Source organism: Diplotaxodon limnothrissa, linkage group LG4 (assembly GCF_057381915.1).
Source record: "Diplotaxodon limnothrissa isolate DT_005_m linkage group LG4, D_limnothrissa_male_GT1.1, whole genome shotgun sequence".
Classification (NCBI taxonomy): Eukaryota; Metazoa; Chordata; class Actinopteri; order Cichliformes; family Cichlidae; genus Diplotaxodon; species Diplotaxodon limnothrissa.
The window spans coordinates 19,765,925-19,788,750 of record NC_140599.1 but is presented as its reverse complement, the minus strand read 5'-3'; the positions used below and the strand labels follow the sequence as shown (position 1 = coordinate 19,788,750).

The window sequence follows — 22,826 nt, the reverse complement described above, 5'->3', positions numbered from 1 at the left end:
ACATCAGTTCAGAGTGACTTCCTTGTTGTTTAGAAAAAGTTGTGTGTCCGTACTCTAGAAGCCCTGTTGACTTATTGAGGTTATGTGACATGTTGTGAAAGCATAAAGAGCCATTTTCAGATTAGACAGACATAGGAGAGAAATGCAATGCTCAAAGCACCCTGAATAGAAATCAATGCCAGACGGCGAAGATGGCAGTTTACCCCGAAGAGCCAATAAGAAATCCGAACTGTGAAATATATGAGCCGGTCCTGCTCTTGCACTGATGTGTGAATACAAGTTCAAAACAGCATTAATTGTGTGGTGACAGGCGTATCAACTCATTACTGTCACAAAGATGCAGATAAGCGGTGGCAGTTTGGCTCACCTGAAAAAGCGGGTGACCATGTGTCACGGAGGTACGATGCAGCGGTTTGGGTTCGATTCTGACCCAGGGATCTGATGTGTGTCTTCCCCAAAGCTCTAGCCGCACTTTCCTATTTAAAAAAAGCTTCACTGTCCAAATAAATAAATAAAAGGGAAAAATGCCCCAAAACATCACGTTTTAAATACAAATTATAATACGTACAGTTTCATCCTTGTGAGCTTTAAAAATTAAAGTTTAGAAGGGTTTAAAATAACTGCCTGGAGGCAACACCAAGATAGCTGCCCAGCAACGCTTGCTTTTAATGACTGGGTTACAAGCAGCGTTGTCACAGAACGAGAATTTCATACTTTATACCAATACCCAGAAAAATATTCAATGTCATTTTCTATATCACGGGGTACAGAAGTATAGAAGATTTAGTTTTAAAGTAACTAATTAAAATGATTTACATAATTTCATTTCAGATGGTGGAGGTAAAGTATATTTTAGAACTTACTAATAAACAAATACGTACCTAACGCATCTAAATCATTAAATTATTGCACAAAACGTATTACGGTAAAGTTGTTCTCCACACTCTGGACTCTCTCCTCAGTTCATCTACGGCTTCGGCGCAGATCTGCACAGTCCTGGCCGCTTCCCCATGTGTCTGTGACACCAACAAGACTACACCACCAGGACTCTTCCATCCATGAGCTGCAGTCCACTAGCCGAATGCTTATAACATTTGGCTAATGTGGCTATCGGGTAACTGCGAATAGTTAAATGGCTAATGTTAACATGAGCTTTACTGGCCTCTTTAAATTCCTCCTGAAGTATTGTTCAGTGTTAATGACATCAACTACTTCAGCTGTTAGCAAAGGAAGGAGCTGTGTGCTTTGCGTCAAGTGGAGGAGGCACGACAGCAAAGATAGTATCGATATTGTTGCAAATGAGTTTCTTAATGTTAATTTTAGTATCTGAGTCTCAATTTTTTTGGGACAAACTGATTAACAAATTTTAATGTTTCGCTATACAGTTTCCCGAAAAAGAAAAATCTGAGACTTAATTCCTGCAATTCACAGATTAAAGGTTTTACTAGGATGTAGAATATGCATAAAATAACAGACTGACTATAAACTGTTAAAATGAAGCAAAGAGTCTGTTTTTAGATTCTCCTGCAATTTAAATTTCAGACAGTTTAAAGTTTTATACACTTTATTCTCTTAAGGCAAAGATATAGAAATCCAATAAGTGAGTCGTGCCTATCTGTTTGCCACATTACCCCAAAAATATAATAAAACTAGGAATATTTATGGGTTGGCAACCAAGCTGTAACTGCGCCTGCATTTAATCTAAACAAGATTAACCGAGTGTGACATTCACGCAGGTATTTTACTAACTAATAAACCGGTTTTACAGTGTTGTGCTCCTATTAGCCGTTTTTCATCACGAATAAAAATTCCTGCGTCATCTGATGAGGTTTTACTCATAAACCTACCGGTTTGCTTTCCTCCTGTCTGTTAGCGAGCACAAAAGATCCCAGCAGAGTAAACTTGCATCACAATTCGAGTTTAGATTCATGCCCGCTCATTAGTCCGGACATGTGTTTATTCGTGAGGCGAGCTAAAAGGCAGCCAAAAATACACGACTCAGCGTTATACCTGAAAACTTGAGCAAAGTGCACTTCAGTCAGACGCTTCTCTTAAGTGTTTCAACCAGTGACATATGGAGCCTTCAGAGAAGCAGTCATTCTTTGCACTCAAACAAGAGAGCTGCAGCAATTATCCGATTAATTCTTTAGTTGATTGACAGAAAATATCTAAAAACAACCATCAGCTACTTAATCATTTAAGGACCTTTTCTAAAATAGTAAATGCACAATACTTGAGCTTTCAAAGCACTTTCTTTCCACAAGGCTCATTCACCCATTTACACATACTCACTCATACATAAACCCCTTTCTATGCCTAAATCCTTTTAACTTCTCACACACACACACACACACACACACACACACACACGTTAATGGATGCATCCTAGAAGCTTCCACAAGGATACTTCAACACATAAGACTGAATGAGAGAGATCGAACCACCACGCTTCCAATTAGCAGAAACCTGCTCAAATGACAAATATGCAGTTTTTCTTTCTTATGGCAACAGAGATTTAGAAAAATAATTTAATCATTAATACAAATACTTGTAAAGAGTAACAGTTACCACATTACTCATGCTACAAGTAGTTATTCTGCTCCCTTGTTCAACTTGCTTAAGCATACATTTTCTTTTCTATAGCATGCTGATTTAATTTTTTAAAATACTATTCAGAATATTATTTTAACATATTTATATTATTTCTGTGAATTCACCGGTGCAGCGTTTTCCCTACATCTGGGGAGAAGTGTCACGGTTTTCATGCTGTAGACTGAAGTGTTAATAAATCCAGACGATCTAATATACAAGTCTAATCTGCAGCAGTAACCACTAACAGCAACTATGAGAGCTGCACTTGCTTGTTAGTGTATCACTAAAGAGACCGATGCTGCTCATTAACAGATGACTCTTTGCATCAGAAATGTGACAGATTTAAATAACAAGATACTGCAAAGATAAGTTAGAGGTCATTTAGAAGCAGGCAGCACGAGTTGAGCCAACCAAACAGCAGATAACGAAGATTTCATGCACAGCATATACTCTATATTTCCATAAGTATTCACTCACTCATTAAAATCATTGAATTCAGGTGTTCAAATCAGTTCCATGACCACATGTCTATAAAATCAAGAAGCTAAGCACGCAGACTGCTTCAACAAACATTCCTGAGAGAATGAGTGTCTCTTATTTTCCAGCGTGGTACCATGATAGGATGCCGCCTGATGGACGAGTCTCACTGCTCGTGTAAACTTTGGTGGAGGGGGGATTTTGTGTGGTTGTCTTTCCAGGAGTTGGGCTCAGCCCCTTACTTCCAGTGAAAGGAACTCGTAATGTTTCGGCATAACAAGACTTGGTCTCTCAAGTTCATATGTGTGTGAAGACAGATGAGAGAATAATTTTGGCAATATAGTGCATCATCTTTTGGGCTCTAAAAGGATAATTTAGTAGCTCTTTCTGTGAAATGTTTCAGTTGAACTGTTGTATAGGGAGTATAAGCACATGCTAGTTTTTCAGATAGGACTGCCTGAATAAATCAAACCTGAATTTTGATTCCATTAAGCTTGTTTGGTGGTTCTTCCTTCAGCAATCAGATTCTAATAACTTCTTGTGCTCTGCAGTTTTACCCCTGGAAACATGTGTCCACATCAGAAATGCTTCAGTGCTCCACCAGCAGGCATACCACCAGTGTGAGCACTACTGCTTTATGTTGCTGGTAGTCTCTGACTCTCCTGAGTGCTGATGTTTTTGGGGTTTTTTAAAAAATTCAGGTCTTTAAACAGTATCTCTTATTGTGCACCAGCAGTAGTCACAGATTACGTTTTAATCAGTTAGACACAACACAATTCAGCTCTGACATTGCAACTCATAAACCTGAATCACATAAATGTGCAACTACCCAGAGAAGGACCATAAGCAGCAGTTTAACCCCCTTTAAGAAAGAACACAAGATTTCCTCTTTTTTTCCCCTCAACTCACATATTTGAAACACGACATTGATGCCTTGACTCACTTTTCTCAGGATGGATCACAGATTTTTAATTCAAAATTTGCAGGATCTGGGTGGCTTCTCTTGCAAAACAAACACAATAAAAAAAAAGGATCAATAGGCTATTTAATAAAGTTGGCATCCATGGAAACCAGTTCAGTGTTAAATCTAGAAGAATGATTCTGTTTAAAGTGGTAAAAAAAAAAGAGAAGAAGCTGTAAATAGTATCCAAAGAGAGAGAAAAGGCTGCTTTGTTCATTTTCTAACTTCATTAATTAGCGAATGGTTTGCAGTTACTGTTAACGAATCTTCACAATGACATTTTCTATAACTCTGCATCCACTCCACCCCCACAGATGACCTTCATATTTTGGGGGAAAACGCTGCTGGTGTGCACACAGCGATACACAGAGGCGGGCTTGTGCCAGTTACACAAAGCTGTCCATTCAAGTCCCGATGGCCTGGAGCCAGTAACACTACACACTGCCCACCTCCTCTCAACCTTCATCACCTGTTTTGCCCAAAATGAACCAGCCCTGCCTTCTTGCTACCAGCTTCACTTTATTCCTCTCTTTCGATTTGCATCCTTACATGGGCAACAACCTCTCACTTTATGTCTAAAAACAAGATTACTCGCTCAGCTTGCCCTCTTTACCATCACACCAGTTTTTTTCTCACTTAACCCCCCTCCCCCCCTTCTCTCAGCCACATGAAATATTTTAGACGTCACAGCAAAAATTCAGCAACATCAAGCACTTTTCTCCCCTTTTCATCCACCTTACCCGCTCAAGAGTTACAAGAGAATCCCAGGTAGACCATCAGTCTCTAAAGTGCCAACTAATGGGGGTACTAAAAATAGAAAAAGTGATGCTTTTCTATCACTTTTCCCTCTGTTGCCACAGGCGTAGCTTCATCTCTCAAATAGATCACAAGTCTTTTCCTCCTCCAACCTTTTTTCCCCTCATTTATTTCCTTGCTGGTAAACGTTTTCATGCTTTAAAGCTGAACTAAAAATATACCTCTTGTCTAATATGCCCAGCAGAAGCTGTACATGGGAAGGGAGGAGGGTGGTGTGGAGGGGGGTAACAACTGCTCACAATTGCCATGGCAACGCTCTTACTTTCCTTTGAGTACAGTCGTTAAACAATGACTCGACTGCTTTCATTTTAGCATGTAACACTGTTTTGTGATTAGTGGACAGGCAGTTTGTGTAGCGGGGGAAAAAATAAATTAATTAAAAAAAATAAATAAATAAAAAAAAAATCGGGATTCTGAAAAGCAGTGATTCATCACATGATCAGGGAAAAAAAAGTAAAAAATAAAAAATATGAATCCGCAATCGGCCAGGCAGGCAAAAGAAACTTCAATGTTTATGGAGAGAGAAAAAGAAATACACAGGCTTTCAAACAATTTTTGCAGGGCATTGTGACTTCACATACCACTGCTGCATCTGTACGAGTACGTTCAGGTTTGTCTTTGTCTGACCAATCAAATGCCACCCTCCTACACAGCCTTACGAAACCAGCCCAGACACAGTCAGTACGCGAGATGGAAGTTCTTATCGAATGGTGGAAGCGTACCTTTACAAAAATCATGTCGGGGGGGGGGGGGGGGGGGGGGGGGGGGGCAGAGGAGCTGCGATTTCAAGGCAAAGAGGGAGATTTAAAAAAAAATAAAAAAAAATAAAAAAATTGCCGTGGCACATAGGCCACCCACTCAAGTACCAGACAAACTGCATAACTCAATATCGGCTTCAGGGAGAAAGCATAATCGACAAGAATGCAACAAAATAAAAAATAAAATAATTCTCATAAATGTGCAAATGCAACAAAACACACACACACACACGCCCACACGCAGGTCCTCGCATCACTCTGAAAAACACAAACTGACTGATATCCTGTGCGTAGCCTCGGATGTTTCTGTTGCCGTGCACATTATCACACATGTAAATGAGGATGTGCAAGACTCGGCTAAAACCAAATTTCTACATCGATTCAACCTAACCTCCTCCCATTTTATTATTCACTGCTCTGCATAGATGCATAAATATACTGACGTGGTGTGGTGAAGGGGAATTTCTAAAGGTCGTCTCATCAGTTTCAGGGAAAATGTTCACTTACTGCCAGTGAAGGCGATCCAGCGGGCATATTTGGTGGCTTCTCTGCGCCAGTGTGATGCCACCAGCAGTCCACAGGTGACTGTGAGGGAGATGATGCCCATGATGATGAAGAACAGTGTGGTGACCCACTCTGGGGGCAGCCTTGGTGGGATACAAGTCCGGTCTCGTCCGTGGATCGTTTGACATTGCCGGACCAGTCCGACCGTGAGGGCTCCTGCAGAAAGACGACGAGGGTCAGTGAAGCAGACATTTTAAGTCGCCCTCCTCACACAAATAAATAAATAAAATGAAACAAAAGTATTTGCCGTTTTCAGATGATCTGCATCAGGACTCTTAACGAATCCAAAAATATATTACAAAGCTATGGGAGGGGGAAAGGTTTCAGCTCCACTGCTAATCACTCGCACAGCAGGGTTGCAGTTAGGAGGGAGACAGAGACACACTGCAGACTTCATTTCCCACTTCCAGCATAAAGAGGATGTAATCTGTAAATAAGCCAACAGGAAATTACAGCTACTGTCATTCACATACAGCAATAAATGATAAATGATGTGGAAACCTGACCTCACAGACCCACTAAGTCCTGATTCAGACTTCTGTGGTGAATCTTCATAGAGGCTATGGTATAAGCTATAGAAGTGGATGATACATCAAACTGGCATTTAGTTACATTGACAGCACAGGGTTTCAGAGAGGTTTGCAGTTAGTAGAGGTGGGTGGATTGACAAATATCGATAGTGCCAATGCTGGTATCTGTATTGGATCGATACTAGTGCAAGAGGATCTGTTTCAAAATACACAAAAAGCTGAAAAGGTGTTTTGTTGTATTAACTAATTATTGTGGAAAGCAAAAATTATTTTGATTTAGTAATCATTAAAATATGCTCAGAATTTGCAAATTGATGACAATTCATCTCATTAATCAAGACACTTCTCCCCCCTACATATAGGAGTAGGGATGGGTACCGGTTCTGACATAAACGGTAGTAACCAGACCGAAAAGCAGTGCACATTTCGGTGCTTTTTTTTCCTGAGCTGTGATACACTTCTAGCCAATCATTTTACGTTTCCAAGGATAGTAAGCGGGGCCAGGTACGTACGTTCTTTTAGAGCAGAGCTACAGATTAAAAGTGCCCAAGGCAAAGCGGTCAAAAGTCTGGCTGTACTTCACAGCAAAATATGCAAACTCAGCAGCCTGCAACAAGTGCTTTAAGCTGATACTGTGATACTGTCAAAGGAGGTAACACCTCGAATCCGATGAAACACCTGGCAACGCTTAGCGTTTTTTTTAAAAGCCGAGAAATGCGCCGTATTTGATAGCTTGCTGCGAGACCTCACACTGAGCACATCTACTGCGGGTGTGGTGCTTGTTATTGGACCCGGAGTGTGCAACATCCCCCAAAAACCCGAAGAGTAGAGTCCTGGCCCCTAGCCCTGCCAGTGTAGCAGAAATGATGACGGATGATGATGCAGCAGCAGCCGTTCTTCTCTGGGTGAGTAGCTTAATGTTATTCGTGTGTAATTTAATTGTAATTGAGTAGGGCTAACCACGTTATTACATTAATGCAGGTAAGGTGAACTAGCAAACATCATCATAGCTACATGCGGCTGTCCTCTTGTTTGATGGCAGATACTCCCTGCACCCTGGCCAAAAAGGCTAAAATGACCAAAGAAAAAGTGGAAAACAGTTAAACATGAGAGGTTTTTGGACAAAGTTTGTGTTTTTTTCCATTGTTTAAGCACCGCTTCCAGCCAAGAGTGATACCATATATGCCCCATAGCTGCAGAAAAGCCTAACATTGTTATCTTTTTACAAAAAACCAGCTGAACATGAGAGGTTTTTGGACTAATTTTGTGTTCTCCATTCTTTAAGCACCGGTTTGAGCACCGTTTGAGCACCGGCACCATTTCAAAAGTACCGATTTGGCACCGGTATCGGATAAAACCTAAACGATACCCATCCCTATATAGGAGTATCAGTATTTGTATCTGTATCGGCAATGTTGGCCGTGCTGGTAATGGATCAACACCAAAATTTGTAGTATTGCACAGCACTGGCAGTTAGGGTGTAAATTTAATGCTGAAGCATAGATCTCCAGTAACTGTGCCTCTAGAAGTCCCAGTAAGAAGAAGGACCGAAACCACAGGTAAAAAAGTTGAGAAAAAAGAAAGTAAAGACAGTAATCAGTAAAGAAGTAACAAATACTGTAAGTGCCTCCATCACTGACTGCAGAGGAAAATGTGACGCAGGTAAACTGAGAACACAGTGAACAAGGAACAGGTGGAGGGACGATGAGAGGAAAAAAACATAAATCCTTAAAATGTCACTAATTCACCCACGAAAATGAAACAAGGACTAACTTTCTTCACACTGGTGGGCCCAATTATTTAAGTGGCCAACGTTTTTTTTCTTGCATTTTCACACTCAATCAGAGAGGGTGAAGACTAAATCAATCCAGCCAATTACTGGATGTATCCCACACAGGTTTGTTGCTAATCGCAGACACGCTGTAAGAAACTGGAATAATATCAGACAAATTTTGAGCCGCTTTAAAACACTCAATATCACACAATCGGCAAACAAGCAAAAGATCCCCAGAAATCCCTTTGGGATTGCATTGGAAGGGCATTCAGTGCAAAAATATGAGGAAAAAAAATATCAAACATACAGAGCTACCCACTGTGTCGAATATGAATAAGTTTATTTAAAGACTAGAAAATATACCTACTCTTTAAATCCACCCTCTCCATCTTTCGTCTTCTACACACAATTAGAGCCCAGAGACTTTAAGTAGTGCACATCTGCTATCAGAAACATGACATCGCCTAATGTTCCACAGTACCTATCCATCTTTGATCAGGCATGGGAGACAAATGGATTAGCTCCTCAGGCTGAGTCATTAGCAAACCTCTGCCAGAGTGTGAAGGCCAGTACTCAGAGCGGGATCATGCTCCAGCAGTACAGCCACTTTGGAGACACCATTCAATTAAAAGCACATCCTCGAGGGGATTTTCTACCTGAGTAAGCAGAACAGCGTCACACTGCTCAGGTCTTTGCTGATCACAGGTTCAGGGCAGACGACAGACTGCAGGGCTAAGTAGTGTCTATCTGGAAAGACTTGTGGGGTGGAGGGGGATTCAGGGTGGGGTTTCATCAGAGGATAGTGCACACTGGCATAACGTGATGAGCTGTCGTGTAATTTCTTCCATGTGTAAATAACTGAACGGGGATGTGTTTAGAAAGCTGACAGCTCATCAGAAATCAGACAAGCAGGGTTTTGCCAGCATCCAGCAAAAAAGAAAAAGAAAAAAAAAAATACCCAAAGAAACCTCCGAGAGAGGTTTTGGCTTTGCACTAAGAAAAAAAATCAGAAGGGTTTCATTTACTCAAGCATAAAATACATATTTATTTATTAAATGGCCAGAAATAACAGGAATTTTACAAAATAAGGCAGCACGGTTCCTGCAACTATGTGGACCAATCATGCTTTCATGTGTAGTCACCCCCCCTAAAGACCAATTATGAGCCAGGAAAAAGTACTTCAAAAGGAAGTGAAATAATATTTGTTCTTCCCTGTGAGCACTCTTTGTCCGCCAACACCTTTACAAATAACAGACAACACTGAGACTTCTTTCGATTTAAGTCATCCAAACAGCTTTGGGTGGGTTTTTCTGCGAGTTGGGTTTCTGGAAAAAATGACTGTTTTGGTGAAAATAATGATTTCCCCCCCCGCATAAAACAGCAAACACTGAGATTTAACTTTCTGCAACATGGACAAAATAATTGTGTAGTTTACTTTTTTTTGCTTTTTAACAAATAAACTGATAAAGCACTTTAATCAGTGCCTTAAAGGGATTTATAACAATCATGCACACACTCACACTTCATGTTTTTGCCCAAGGACACTTTCACGTGTCGACTGGAGGTGCCTGAAATCAAACAACTGGCCTTCCGTTTAGTAGATGGCACATTCTACCTCCCAAGCCCTGATCAGTGTTCCTAGCTCATTATGGCTACAGTAAGCCAACAATACAATAATCACAGTTACATCTTTACTAAAATAAATACAAAAGCCTCAGTATGGGTTTGCCAGTTCGGTGGTTGCCTGGCTCAGAGTTCTGCCACAGATTTTTCTTCAGGATTATTTGTGTGCCGTGTCTCTCGTTCATGTCTTTGTAAAACTTCCTCCAAAAAGTAACCGTGAACTTCAGAGCACCACTGTAGGCCAAATCTCTAGAGAGTAAATAAAAACACCATTTGTATATGTAAAACTGCTAAAAGAAAGTTAAGTAATTGTTAGCTGAAGCTCTGGTGGTGAAAAGTATGCTCAGAATAATACTACGATAATTTTCTCTGCTGTTTTAGGACATAATCTGAGAAAAGAAAAATAAAGCAGTGGTAAACACTGACCACAAAATAACCCCATTCAGTGAAAAGGCAAGGCTGTGTGGGCGACATCATAAAAGTTCAACTGTGGCTCGGCAGGTGGGTGGACGCGAGCGTGAGACAAGTATGCAAGCTGGAATTTCAGAAGGTCAAGTGTGGCACTTTGTTCGTCTGGCACCCAAATCTAGACATTTTATAACCTTGGTATATATTAAATATATGATGCTTAAGTGCTTGAATCCAAACAGCCTGTGTGAGGGAAGTGCTCTTGTTGACCCTGGGGGCGTAGTAAGCTCTGCAGGCTGTCCAGAGGAAATCCTGTACCCTTTTTAACAGCAAACGAAAGCATAGCTTTTACGCCAACAACCAAACACAACCCAGCCCACACAAACAATGCCAGTGGCTCAAAAGAAACGCCTCTGGAGTCTTTAAGTGTTGCATTATAAAACTCACAGCTCCAGAGAGAGAGGTATCCACACTGGAACACCACCGATGAAACATATGCCTCATTCCACCAAGTAAAAATGTTGTTTTCTGCCTTCAATTTTACCCCGCAGTCTGCCTTATTGCTTTGGCAATTTAGTTCTCACTGTGCAGAACACTTACGTAATAACAGCAAAAAGAAGAAGAAGAAGAAAAGCAGGAGGTCGGGGTTTATGACAAAACTGGCACCTGAATGGCTCACAGCTTACTCAACAGTCTATTCCTCAAGTCAGTTCACTATTATAGAGTAACCTTGAACAAATTAAAGAACAGAAGGTGAGTGAGGACTGGTGCTGTGAACAGCAGAGCATTAGGCCAACGTTTGATAGCACATCTTAATGGCACCGGTTTACGACCATTTCCCCAGGATCCTCTGGCCTCCTGCTGTTTCACAAGCTCTCTGTGGAATTTCTGCCCTACAGCAGGCAGGCACGCAATGGTACATGGACACAGGTAAACAATTCAACAAACAGGCGCACAAACTGTTCTAGTTTAAACTTTAACGGTTATAAAGCAACAACGTGTTGCGCAGCTTTTTTCTGAAGATACCACATGATGTTCTACCTCAAACTTTGTCCAAACACACCAACAAGAAACCGCTGCAAATTTCAGGTGGATCAACTGACGAGCGGCACCAACACAAATAAGGATCGCTGTGAGTTGCGAACAATGCAAAGCTTTGCTAACAGAGCTTATGGAAAATGGAGCTGGAATTAAGTACACTAGGCCTCCTTTTGAAGTCAAGAGCTGATCTGGGTTCAGCAAAAAACTAACCTGCTGCAGCGTGGGTCTACGTGCCCTATATTGTGATGCTGAGTACATCAACTTCAATCAATCTTGTGGTTGAAAAACTAGTTGATTTAGTCCATGTCAAAAAGTTCTGCAAACAACGGTTCTTGGCTGTTACAGCCAGCATATCTGCAACTTCAACTCGAAGGTTTTGTGGTTTTTTTGTGTGCGTTTGATGTTAAAAGAAATGTGACACAGTAGTTCAGCTTTGGCAGCTGTGGAAACCACTAATCAGACCTAAGGCTCTTTTCATCCAAAGCAATGTTTCCACATGACCTAGACAGCAAGTCAAAAAATAAATAAATGCATTTAAAGAGTCCTTGTTCTCCTCTGTGGAGCAGCACATGAACTGTTCTCCACTTGCTCAAGGTTCTTGTTAGTTCCCAATAATTCTCCTGTACAGAACAAGGACTACTGTCTACAGATGGAGTCCAAGATGGTGGAACAGGAGATTTGAGTGTCTCACATATTCTGAATATATTAGCTATAATGGCCAGGACTGGCTAGCAGAGGCTAAACTTTCAAAATAAGAGCAAAGGGGATCGTCCACTACTAATACTAAAAGATGACATAGTAATAATTACAAAAAAAAGAAGCAGCTATCTACCTAAGTAAGTAGATAGCTGCAAAGCCAAGATAAGAACAGGTCAGAGTGAGGATTAAACAACTTGAAGGTGCTATAGGAAGGTAAAGTCACATTAAACTTTCTTTAAAACCGGTGCCAAAAAGTCACAGTTCTGCTGGGGGGGTCATAAATAATGCTGAGCAGAGAGATCGCAGTCTAAGAACGAAGCCTGAGCAGCTGTAGTTTTTGTGCCACATAGCGAGTGCATGTGCGTTTCTTTCGGCTGATTAAGCACATCACAGCAAGACAGCCTGGTGGGCTCTCAAGTCAGAGCCCACCGGAACTAGAAGATGATTACACCCAGACAGGAAACAGAGGCTCGAATTCATGAGTCACACTACATACTTCAATTAAAAGTGAATACAAGATGGAGCAAACATTCACAAGCTGTAACGTGAACACATCCTCGCCCTGCTAGAAACAGGCATAAATCAAACGCCAACAATTCTCACGTGGCTTTTGCCCTCTTTCATTAGAGGAAAATAATGGGCCAATTCTCCATTTGATGCCCTGCTTACATTCACGCTCCCATCACGCCCTGTTACCCCGCAGTCAGCTCTGTGCTCGCTATGATCAAAACACTCCTCTCACCATGTCTCGGGCCAAATGAGAGGAAATGAGCGCTGTGTCTGCTTATCTTCAGCATGATGATGCTGTCATTAGTAGAGCACAGGGGGAGCTGATGTTTGTAAGCTCTGGAGGGATGAGTCAAACAGGCCTCTGAACTGTGGTGGGCGTCAAATAGGCAAGTCAAGGCAGTCAACAGCTGCTGCTGCTGCTGGAGGCTTTTCCAGTGCCCACTTACATGCAGGGGCAGTGGAGCACAGCTGTGTGCGGCCCAAACGCACATGTAAACCAAGGCAAACCAACGACAAATGGGATACAAACACTGACATGAATGAAAACGTATGACCCAAAGCGTAAACAAAGAGAAAAACACTTCTCAAAATATAAAACGATGCTCGTAGCTGCAAAAAAACTAAACAAAAAAAAACAAAAGAGAGAGAGAGAAATTAGAGTAAATTACATAAATCCCCAAACTTAAACACCAGCCTGACAAAGCAGTTTTCATGAAGACCTTCCTCACTACCACAGTCAACAATGACTGTATGTTAAATGGACAAACCTTACCATCCAAAGTAAATTTAAAAGAATTTAAATAATTAAAAAAATAAAACATTTACTAAACGCTCAGTAATATAAAAAGGACACCATCAGCCCACCAATAAGTGATTGCTAGTGTGTTTTTATTATTTGGAATCATTTTGACTTTTAACCAGAAGGACCCAAGGCCCCAGAGACCAATCACTGACTCCCTGATAACTACCAGTTGCTAGGAAAACACCTGCTGGTTGTTGTAGTTGTCAGGTCAAACTGGTTGCAAAAAAGTATACAGTGCTGCACCAAAAACCTCTTTGGATTGCTTTGGCCGCTGCCGCCCATAGCTTGCAATTACGGTGACTTGTCCCCAGACACTCTCCAAGCTGTAGCAAAGCTGAAAAGAGCAAAAGTAAAAGTTGCGTCTTACTGCTGCAACCACCACATCTCAAAAGAGGCACCTTTTACTTTTAATTTGGCGTATTTTTCTGCAGGAAATGTACGTCATCACTCAACTGGAAACCCCTTTTTAACCTTCCACATCATTCAGTCGTTGTGGGCTGCGGCAACCCAGTGTGTAGTTAAATGAGTTAGGTGCATGTCAGATTAAGTATAAGGTTATGGCGTAAGAGACGACATAGTTTTTTGGGGGGAGAAAGAAAAGCTGTGTGCACAAAGGGAGCGATGCCAAGGTGACAGTTGGATACTGCAGACTCTGGTTGCCAAGGTAACCCTCTAATGTATTTAGTACAAGGTCATATGTCAATCACCAGTATTCTGCACTGTCACTAGTAGTCACTTTAATTGCTCACTTCATATTGCTAACGTTTTGGGGTTTTTTTGCAGTTGCATGTAGTCTCTTAAAGATGTCTAATGGTCCTCCACGCTACTGTGAATCACTTCCTGTATGGACATAGCTTAAAGGCCGTGAACTGATCAGGGCTGTGATGTAATTTATAGGGTGCTGCTGCTTTGCAGCACACCTCAGCTGTCATCATCAAAAAAAGTTTATGTAAAGTTTTGTGAAACAAGTCACTTGAACAAGAACTGAAGCTGCCACATCCTATATATACACTTTAATTGTTAATGAGTTACCACGTCAATTTCTCCAGGAAGCAGGTCATTAAATTATAAAAGAATAAGTAGCCATGTAGATCCTTGTTTACAAAAAATGTATCGCCTTCAGTTATATGCCTCAAGACTACACATTCGGTGCCTGAAGGTGGTGAACATGGTCACATCTCCCACCTCTGCAGCTGTGTTTGTGTCCTTCCAACATTTCAGGTAAACTGCAGGTCAAATCTGCTGGCACTGCAGCCCTGTAACTGGAGAATGGGACAGACCGGTTTCAGTTGCTCTGTATCAATGACACTGTGTGCCCTTGTGCTTTGAAAAGAGACACCTAAAATAACAGGATTTAATAGTCTCTCATTTCATCTATTTTAGGTATTGTCAGAATTACAGCAGCAGTTCTTCGGCACTTGACTCACTATACTGTAATTTTGCCAAGCATTGCTGTAGCCTTTCAGTGTTATGTAATTGTTTGTGGTTTTACAATCTTTTTTTCGTGATTTTTTTTGCAAGTTGCTGAAATCAGTCCACTTTAAACCATCATTAACTCCTCTAAACATAGTCCATTTAGATTTTCGAGCACAATCAAAACCCACAGAAGCATATTAGAGCTGATGCAGTCGAAAATAAATTTGTCTGTTTATTATTACATAAGTGATACTGACTAGCAGGCACTTAGGGGTAATATAAACATCTCATGCTTAAATGGAAAATTCCTGTAGTGGGTAGGTTATTTACAATAAGTGATGATGATAAAAACGTAAATGCATGTGTCAGGAACTTACTTGAAGAGTCTTGATAAGTCATTACTACCGCCTTCTGAGCACATCAACAGGACTTTTTGTTTATTTCAGCTCATTCAGTAGCTAACTGCATGCAATAAAACACATCCAAAGTAATCTCAGGAAAGAGTTTTGTTGGAACGGTAAGTGTTGGTGCGCTCTACTGACAAGAGCACTTGTACAAAATTGATTTTGTGAAGTTGTTGCCTTTAAGGTTTGAGACTGAAATTAAAGTTAAAAACGATGGTACGTATGTCATCAACGGCTTTGGATCCGGCATCCTGAACCACAGAGGTGTTATGCATTTTTAAGTGCGAGTTGCACACACTCTTTCAGAGGTTACTCAGGCTCAAGAGAAAGACATCCACTGTAGTGACGAGTATCTGCAGGAGGGCAGTCGTTGGCGGAGCTCTTGAGAGTCACAGTTTGTGTCTGACATTGCTGTAACAATGGCTTTGTCTTCAAGCTCGTTGCAGGAAATCAGCCTCTGCTGTTACGGCCTGAGAATATCACACTGAGATGAGGACAAAGTCAAGGATCCACTCTCTCTGTCTGCAGTGCTGAGGGAGAACAGTGGTCACCCTCGTACTGGGCACTTTTACAGGGGGGTTGTCTTTACGTGAACCAAACCCAACTGCAATCACTGCAGGCAATAACAAGAAGAGGCAATCTGTGCCAAATGATTTTCTGAGGACATGTTAAGTCGCTTATTCATCATGCCTTCACACGACAGACGGAAGCAAAACTTCCATATGTCTTGAGAAAGGTCAATGCGACCGTTTCTCAGTGCTCCGAGTACAAATACACTAAAGATGGCAAGCCGAGGTCCTTTAAGGGAAGCACTGAGCTTTCGGATAAGACAACAACAAAGCTGAAGGACACAGCTGCCTGGAATATGAGGAGTTATCAGGGATTCTCACTCCTTAGATTCAAATAATGCCACAAGGTATTGTACGAGGTAGACCAATTAATGGCAACAGCTCACAATACACTGATAAACTCAGGTCTTTCTTTCTCTCTTTTTGTTTTTTTTAAATACATAAATGAAAGGTTATGGCTGTGTGAAGCTACTAGAAGATCTTACATTTTTGTCTCATTTGCATAGTAGTGCTGTCCAAAAATATTTAGTTTGTCCAGGTTTTTTTTGAAAATAGGAAGGCAATGGTTTAGACTCCTGGGAGGTCCTGTAGTTATATACAGTGGGGCAAAAAAGTATTTAGTCAGCCACCGATTGTGCAAGTTCCCCCACCTAAAATGATGACAGAGGTCAGTAATTTGCACCAGAGGTACACTTCAACTGTGAGAGACAGAATGTGAAAAAAAAAAAATCCATGAATCCACATGGTAGGATTTGTAAAGAATTTATTCGTAAATCAGGGTGGAAAATAAGTATTTGGTCAATAACAAAAATACAACTCAATACTTTGTAACATAACCTTTGTTGGCAATAACAGAGGTCAAACGTTTACTATAGGTCTTTACCAGGTTTGCACACACAGTAGCTGGTATTTTGGCCCATTCCTCCATGCAGATCTTCTCGAGAGCAGTGATGTTTTGGGGCTGTCGCCGAGCAACATGGACTTTCAACTCCCGCCACAGATTTTCTATGGGGTTGAGGTCTGGAGACTGGCTAGGCCACTCCAGGACTTTCAAATGCTTCTTACGGAGCCACTCCTTTGTTGCGTTTTGGATGGTGTGTTTTGGATCGTTGTCATGTTGGAAGACCCAGCCTCGTCTCATCTTCAAAGTTCTCACTGATGGAAGGAGGTTTTGGCTCAAAATCTCACGATACATGGCCCCATTCATTCTGTCCTTAACACTGATCAGTCGTCCTGTCCCCTTGGCAGAAAAACAGCCCCATAGCATGATGTTTCCACCCCCATGCTTCACAGTAGGTATGGTGTTCTTGGGATGCAACTCAGTATTCTTCTTCCTCCAAACACGACGAGTTGAGTTTATACCAAAAAGTTCTACTTTGGTTTCATCTGACCACATGACATTCTCCCAATCCTCTGCTGTATCATCCATGTGCTCTCTGGCAAACTTCAGACGGGCCTGGACATGCACTGGCTTCAGCAGCGGAACACGTCTGGCACTGCGGGATTTGATTCCCTGCCGTTGTAGTGTGTTACTGATGGTGACCTTTGTTACTTTGGTCCCAGCTCTCTGCAGGTCATTCACCAGGTCCCCCCGTGTGGTTCTGGGATCTTTGCTCACCGTTCTCATGATCATTTTGACCCCACGGGATGAGATCTTGCGTGGAGCCCCAGATCGAGGGAGATTATCAGTGGTCTTGTATGTCTTCCATTTTCTGATGATTGCTCCCACAGTTGATTTTTTCACACCAAGCTGCTTGCCTATTGCAGATTCACTCTTCCCAGTCTGGTGCAGGTCTACAATAATTTTCCTGGTGTCCTTCCAAAGCTCTTTGGTCTTGGCCATGGCGGCGTTTGGAGTCTGACTGTTTGAGGCTGTGGACAGGTGTCTTTTATACAGATGATGAGTTCAAACAGGTGCCATTCATACAGGTAACGAGTGGGGGACAGAAAAGCTTCTTACAGAAGACGTTACAGGTCTGTGAGAGCCAGAGATCTTCCTTGTTTGAGGTGACCAAATACTTATTTTCCACCCTAATTTACGAATAAATTCTTTACAAATCCTACCATGTGGATTCATGGATTTTTTTTTTTTCACATTCTGTCTCTCACAGTTGAAGTGTACCTCTGGTGCAAATTACTGACCTCTATCATCATTTTAAGTGGGGGAACTTGCACAATCGGTGGCTGACCAAATACTTTTTTGCCCCACTGTATAGGGATCAGTGTGAGGCACTGATGTTAAAGAAAGCTCTGCACTGCTAGCAAGGCATGGACAAGTTTGCTTAAGGCATGACAAGTAGCCCTAAGGCAAATTAACAAACACCAAAAGTCAGATAGAAATAGAAAAACCACAAAAAGTAATGCTGCATATCTCATACACGCTGAAAGACCACAGAGCCTTTCAAACACTCAAGTTATACATAACAATAAAAAATTCTTCATGAGACCATTTTCTGCCTAAAATATTTTTAACTGGTGCCTGGAAGGATGTTAATGATGGATAGTCAAATAGTTCCCAGAGAAAAATCAATGAAAAATGATGATCCCTAGTGTGGGCAAGAATGAAGCCAAACTAGGTAAAACACCACTTTTACAATACAATTTGTTCTGCATTCCCTTTTCCAGTAATTTCACACACTGAAATTTTATATGTGCAATGCAAGCGTGTGTTTATATTGGTTCACTGTAAGGATGGGAAAGAGTAGTTTGAACATTTTTTTTTAATCTTTGAGAGGGGAGGGCCTGCAGAAGAAGTCAGAGAACCACTGGGCTAAAAGGGGTTTGATTTGTGTCTATGATGACAAGCATGTTCAGTTTTCCCACATACACTGAAAGTGCCGGCGTGCATGTGTGTTCATTTTTGTAGTTGGTATAGTGAAAGAGTAGGAATAATGCACTTTGATATAGTGATGTGCAGTTAATTATAACACCATTGTGGTAATGAATAACTGTCTCATTCTAAACCATAATATCAGGATTTACATGACTACTGCAATTGGTTCTATTGGTATTATTCTCTGTACCCCAATAGATAACAGCAAATTGTCCCCCCTTCCTGAGCCTGGTTCTGCTGAATGTGTCTCCCTGTTAAAAGGGGGTTCTTCCACCCCACTGTTGCCAAATTACTAGTCATAGAGGATCACCTGATTGTCCCATCTCTAATATCTTACAAGGTTACCTTACCATATAAAGTGCCTTCAATTATATGTATGCATAAAAATAAAACTGAACTACATATTGGTTATAAGCATCCTTAAGGTGTTGAAAAGTATATTAAGAAACAGAACCACATTTTGGTTTGTTAGAAACAAATTCTAAACTTAAGGAGTATAACTCCTTAAGTTGTTAAAGCTGCTAAATCCAACCAATCCAATCCAAGTAAAGCTTAATACACACATCTGAAATGAATCTATATAGAACCTACAAAATAGCCTATGCAAGTGGTCTTTACAGATTTGGGAACAGAGACATAAATCCACTGTAAGGCTGTGTATTTAATCAAATTAAATTCTAATGAAAATGACACTGTTTTGCAATCATGTGCTCATTTTGCCTTTAAGTAGAATTTTTAGTTTTGTTGAAATATAATTAAAAGACTAAAGAAATTGCAGGAAGCACAACGGTGTAGTGGTTAGCAAGGTTACATCACAGCCAGAAGTTCCTGGTACTGAATCCAGTCTGGTTGGTGGTTCTCTCCAGCCACTCTGACTTCCTCCCAGTCCAAAGACATGCATGGGTTAGGTTAATTGAGGATTCTGAATTAAATGTGAGCATGAATGCCCTGCAACAGACTGGCGACCTGTCCAGGGTGCATTCCTGCCTGTCATCCTACGGACAGCTGAGACAGAATCCAGCCCACTCACAACCCCGAAGTGGACAAACAGATTAAAGCTACATTTTTCCAACGCCTATATGATGGTAAATAACTGCAATCCCAACACTGAACAAAATACTTCAGATTATGATTACCATACTTTTACCATAATCAAGGAGCCCTAATAAACAGAACTGTTTAGTGTGCTTGTCCCTCCTCCATTGAAACACTCACAAAACTGTGCTACCCTCACAAAGAGAATTCAAATCTGTGGGAAACTACTGAAAAGACATTACATAACGTTGACTAACACTCATTGTAAACCTACGTCAAGCTCCTATTATGCATTTCAAATGCTTCATATATTATTAAAATGACAAGAAAAAAAACAATTTAAAAGATGTGAAAAAGATGAACACGAGTGGTTTATCACCCACATGCCACATAAAACCATCGAAGAGTGGCCACATCTCAGTCATCAAAGAGAAATGTGATACCTGTGAAGGGAAGTGAGAAGAGTGACAGCAACAGGGAACCTGATCACTGTACAACATCCACCCCAATAACAACGCCCACACTCATCACAATCCTCCACTTCAAATATAGCAATGGCTCAACTTTCATCACATGCAGGTACAGAAGTGAAGATCTCAGCGTGCAGTCACCATGCACACTTCTTGTGGCTGCAGTGTGCTAAGTATAGATGAACTGAGACAAAGTGTCCAGAACTAAACTGCACTGGAGACCAATTACGCAGCTCAATCAAACTGAAGTCACTGTAGACAACGTCCTCATTTCATCAGCATCCTATTAAGACTTTTTTTTTTGCAGATTAGTTATTCCACCAAGCAAACGCAGTGTGCATGTGTACTGGTGGATGATGAACCCTCCATGACCCAGTTACTAAGCTGTCATCCTGCAGAGGGAACAAAGAGTAGCAGCTGTCTGTCAACGGCCCGAACAGCACGTGCTTCCATCCCAAATCAGCCAGAGCGCCACAAATAAACATGCTGGCTATGGGACTGATCACACGGAGGTCGCTTCAAAAGTCAAGTCAAGTGCATTAACTCAGGATTACTTTTAGTGCTTCATGAATCTTCTTAATGTCTGAAAGTAATATGTAAGCAATAACATGACTGGATTTTTTTTAATCTAAAGATGCTGAGTTTATAGATGCTGAAATCAAAAAAAGGAATCCATGGCTGATTTTACAAGGTGGTCCAAGCAATAATTTGTCTTTTCTTCCTTGATAAATTACTTTTAAAAACACACTCAGCTCACCATTTCATCAGCCAGCTGTTCTACAGCTTTCCTAAAGAAACAGTCTCCAGCTCTAGCTTTTCAAATATCTTGCACTTTCTTTGTGAATTTCATGTAATTGTTTGCAGGTGGGTTTTATGCTTGGAAAACAATGTGACACACTATTGTTAAAAAACGTTTTTCTGTTATTTATTTCTCCTTTTTGTCATAAAAAAGGGAAACATTCACTACAAAAATGACTAAATATAAACCACTGCTATGCAAACATCAGCTGTCTGTCAACAAGGTAGATATTGATGTACACAGGAGCATCCCTCAATCTCATGATGGACATATTTATGACACTATATAGGCTCAATGATTGATTGAAAAGAACAAGTAGTGACAAGTCTATGTCGGAGGTCCAAAGTGCTGATTAATCAATTATGAAACCGATCAGCTTTACAAACAATGCTGCTGCTGCTGTGAAAGACAAAAGATGCTGCTGCAGATGAAACCCTTGCACACACAATGGGATATTTCTTTCTTTAGCTCACCTCATGGCACACACTGCTGCAATGTAAAGACAGAACACGCACACACTCCCACAAAAGTGCTTTAAATGGCCAGCCTTGTTTACCTGCTGATTCACCGGTGTTGATCCAGTCCGGGTTTGCAATGCTGGCTATTGCAAAGATATCTGCTGCCAGAAACAGACACCCCGAAATGATCGTTAGTTTATCCATGTCGCCAGCCGAGAAAGCTGTGAATGACGTGGGAAAATGTCCAAAATGTGACTCCGGGGGTGCTGAGAGACACCGTGGCCGTTATCAGTCCAACCTCGCCCCCTTCAACAGGAGCCTGCTGTTGTGGTTCTGCTGTGCATTTTGCAGCAACATTAGCTCCTTCGCGTCAGCCAAGCGAAAGCCTCCAGCTACAAAAGGCTCAAATACGAGGCACAAAAGCATCACATCTCAAGTGCTTGCTGTAGCTCGCTAATGTAAAACGATAATTTAATCAGCACCGAGCCCCCAAACAGCTTGAGTTGTTTTTTGGATCCGTTTTAACAGCTGCAGCCGCAGCAGCAGCGGCATCGGGGTACAGCTGCGGCTAGCAGGCAGCTAGCTAGCTATTTCCCAGATTCGGGCTCGGTGTGCCGAGCTGCGGCCCAGAGGCTGCTCGACGGCCGAGACCGCAACTGCGCTAGCATTTCAGGAACAATGTCACACAAACGGAGGTGCCGGAGAACAGAAGAAAGCTCCCCTCACTTGGCAATATCCGCGTTTATTTCTGTCTTTAGCTCAGGTTTGTTGTTACCCGTCAGGGAAACGAGAACCCATCACCCTCTGCTGCTGCTGGGACCCCGTTCTCCTTCTCCGCTGGAATAGCATCTGGTGCTTTCGGTCCGTTAGCCTGCCAGCCTCTACCCGACTCCTGTGTTCTCCTGCTCCGGACCACGGTGATGGGAAGCCCGGAGTTTAAAACACTGCGTATTTCAATGCAAAAGCAACGCTGTGAGTCCTAGCCTGGACGTTATTGTTATGCTTTCCACCCGTATGCCCACCGCTAGCTCAACCTCCCCTCCTGCTTAATGACATCAGGCGGACACCCCCACGCAGCGTCACAAACACACATACATACACACACACCTCGGTGTCTTCACGTTCGGTGGGGAGGTATCTCGCGATACTGTGTGAAGACTGGGGGTCTTTTGTCCTGAAAATAGTGCTGTGCGATCCTGCAAATGCTGGCATGGAACCGATACCAAGTAAACACAGAGCGAGTACTGCCGATACCGATACTGATACTTTTAGCCTATAATAGGCAGC

At 41.6% G+C, this 22,826-nt stretch overlaps 1 protein-coding gene across 1 annotated transcript in view; it reads right to left on the bottom strand.

Moving 5' to 3' along the window:
- The window catches only part of mosmoa (modulator of smoothened a), a 29,489-nt gene extending 6,933 nt beyond the window's left edge, over positions 1-22,556 (bottom strand). The window contains exons 1-2 of the mRNA XM_085352411.1: positions 21,638-22,556; positions 6,112-6,324 (exon numbers count right to left, since the gene is read on the bottom strand). Coding sequence (XP_085208537.1) covers positions 6,112-6,324; positions 21,638-21,743 — 319 coding nt within the window. The 5' untranslated portion in view covers positions 21,744-22,556. The remainder of the gene's footprint in view (positions 1-6,111; positions 6,325-21,637) is intronic.
- Between the last annotated feature and the right edge of the window lie 270 nt (positions 22,557-22,826).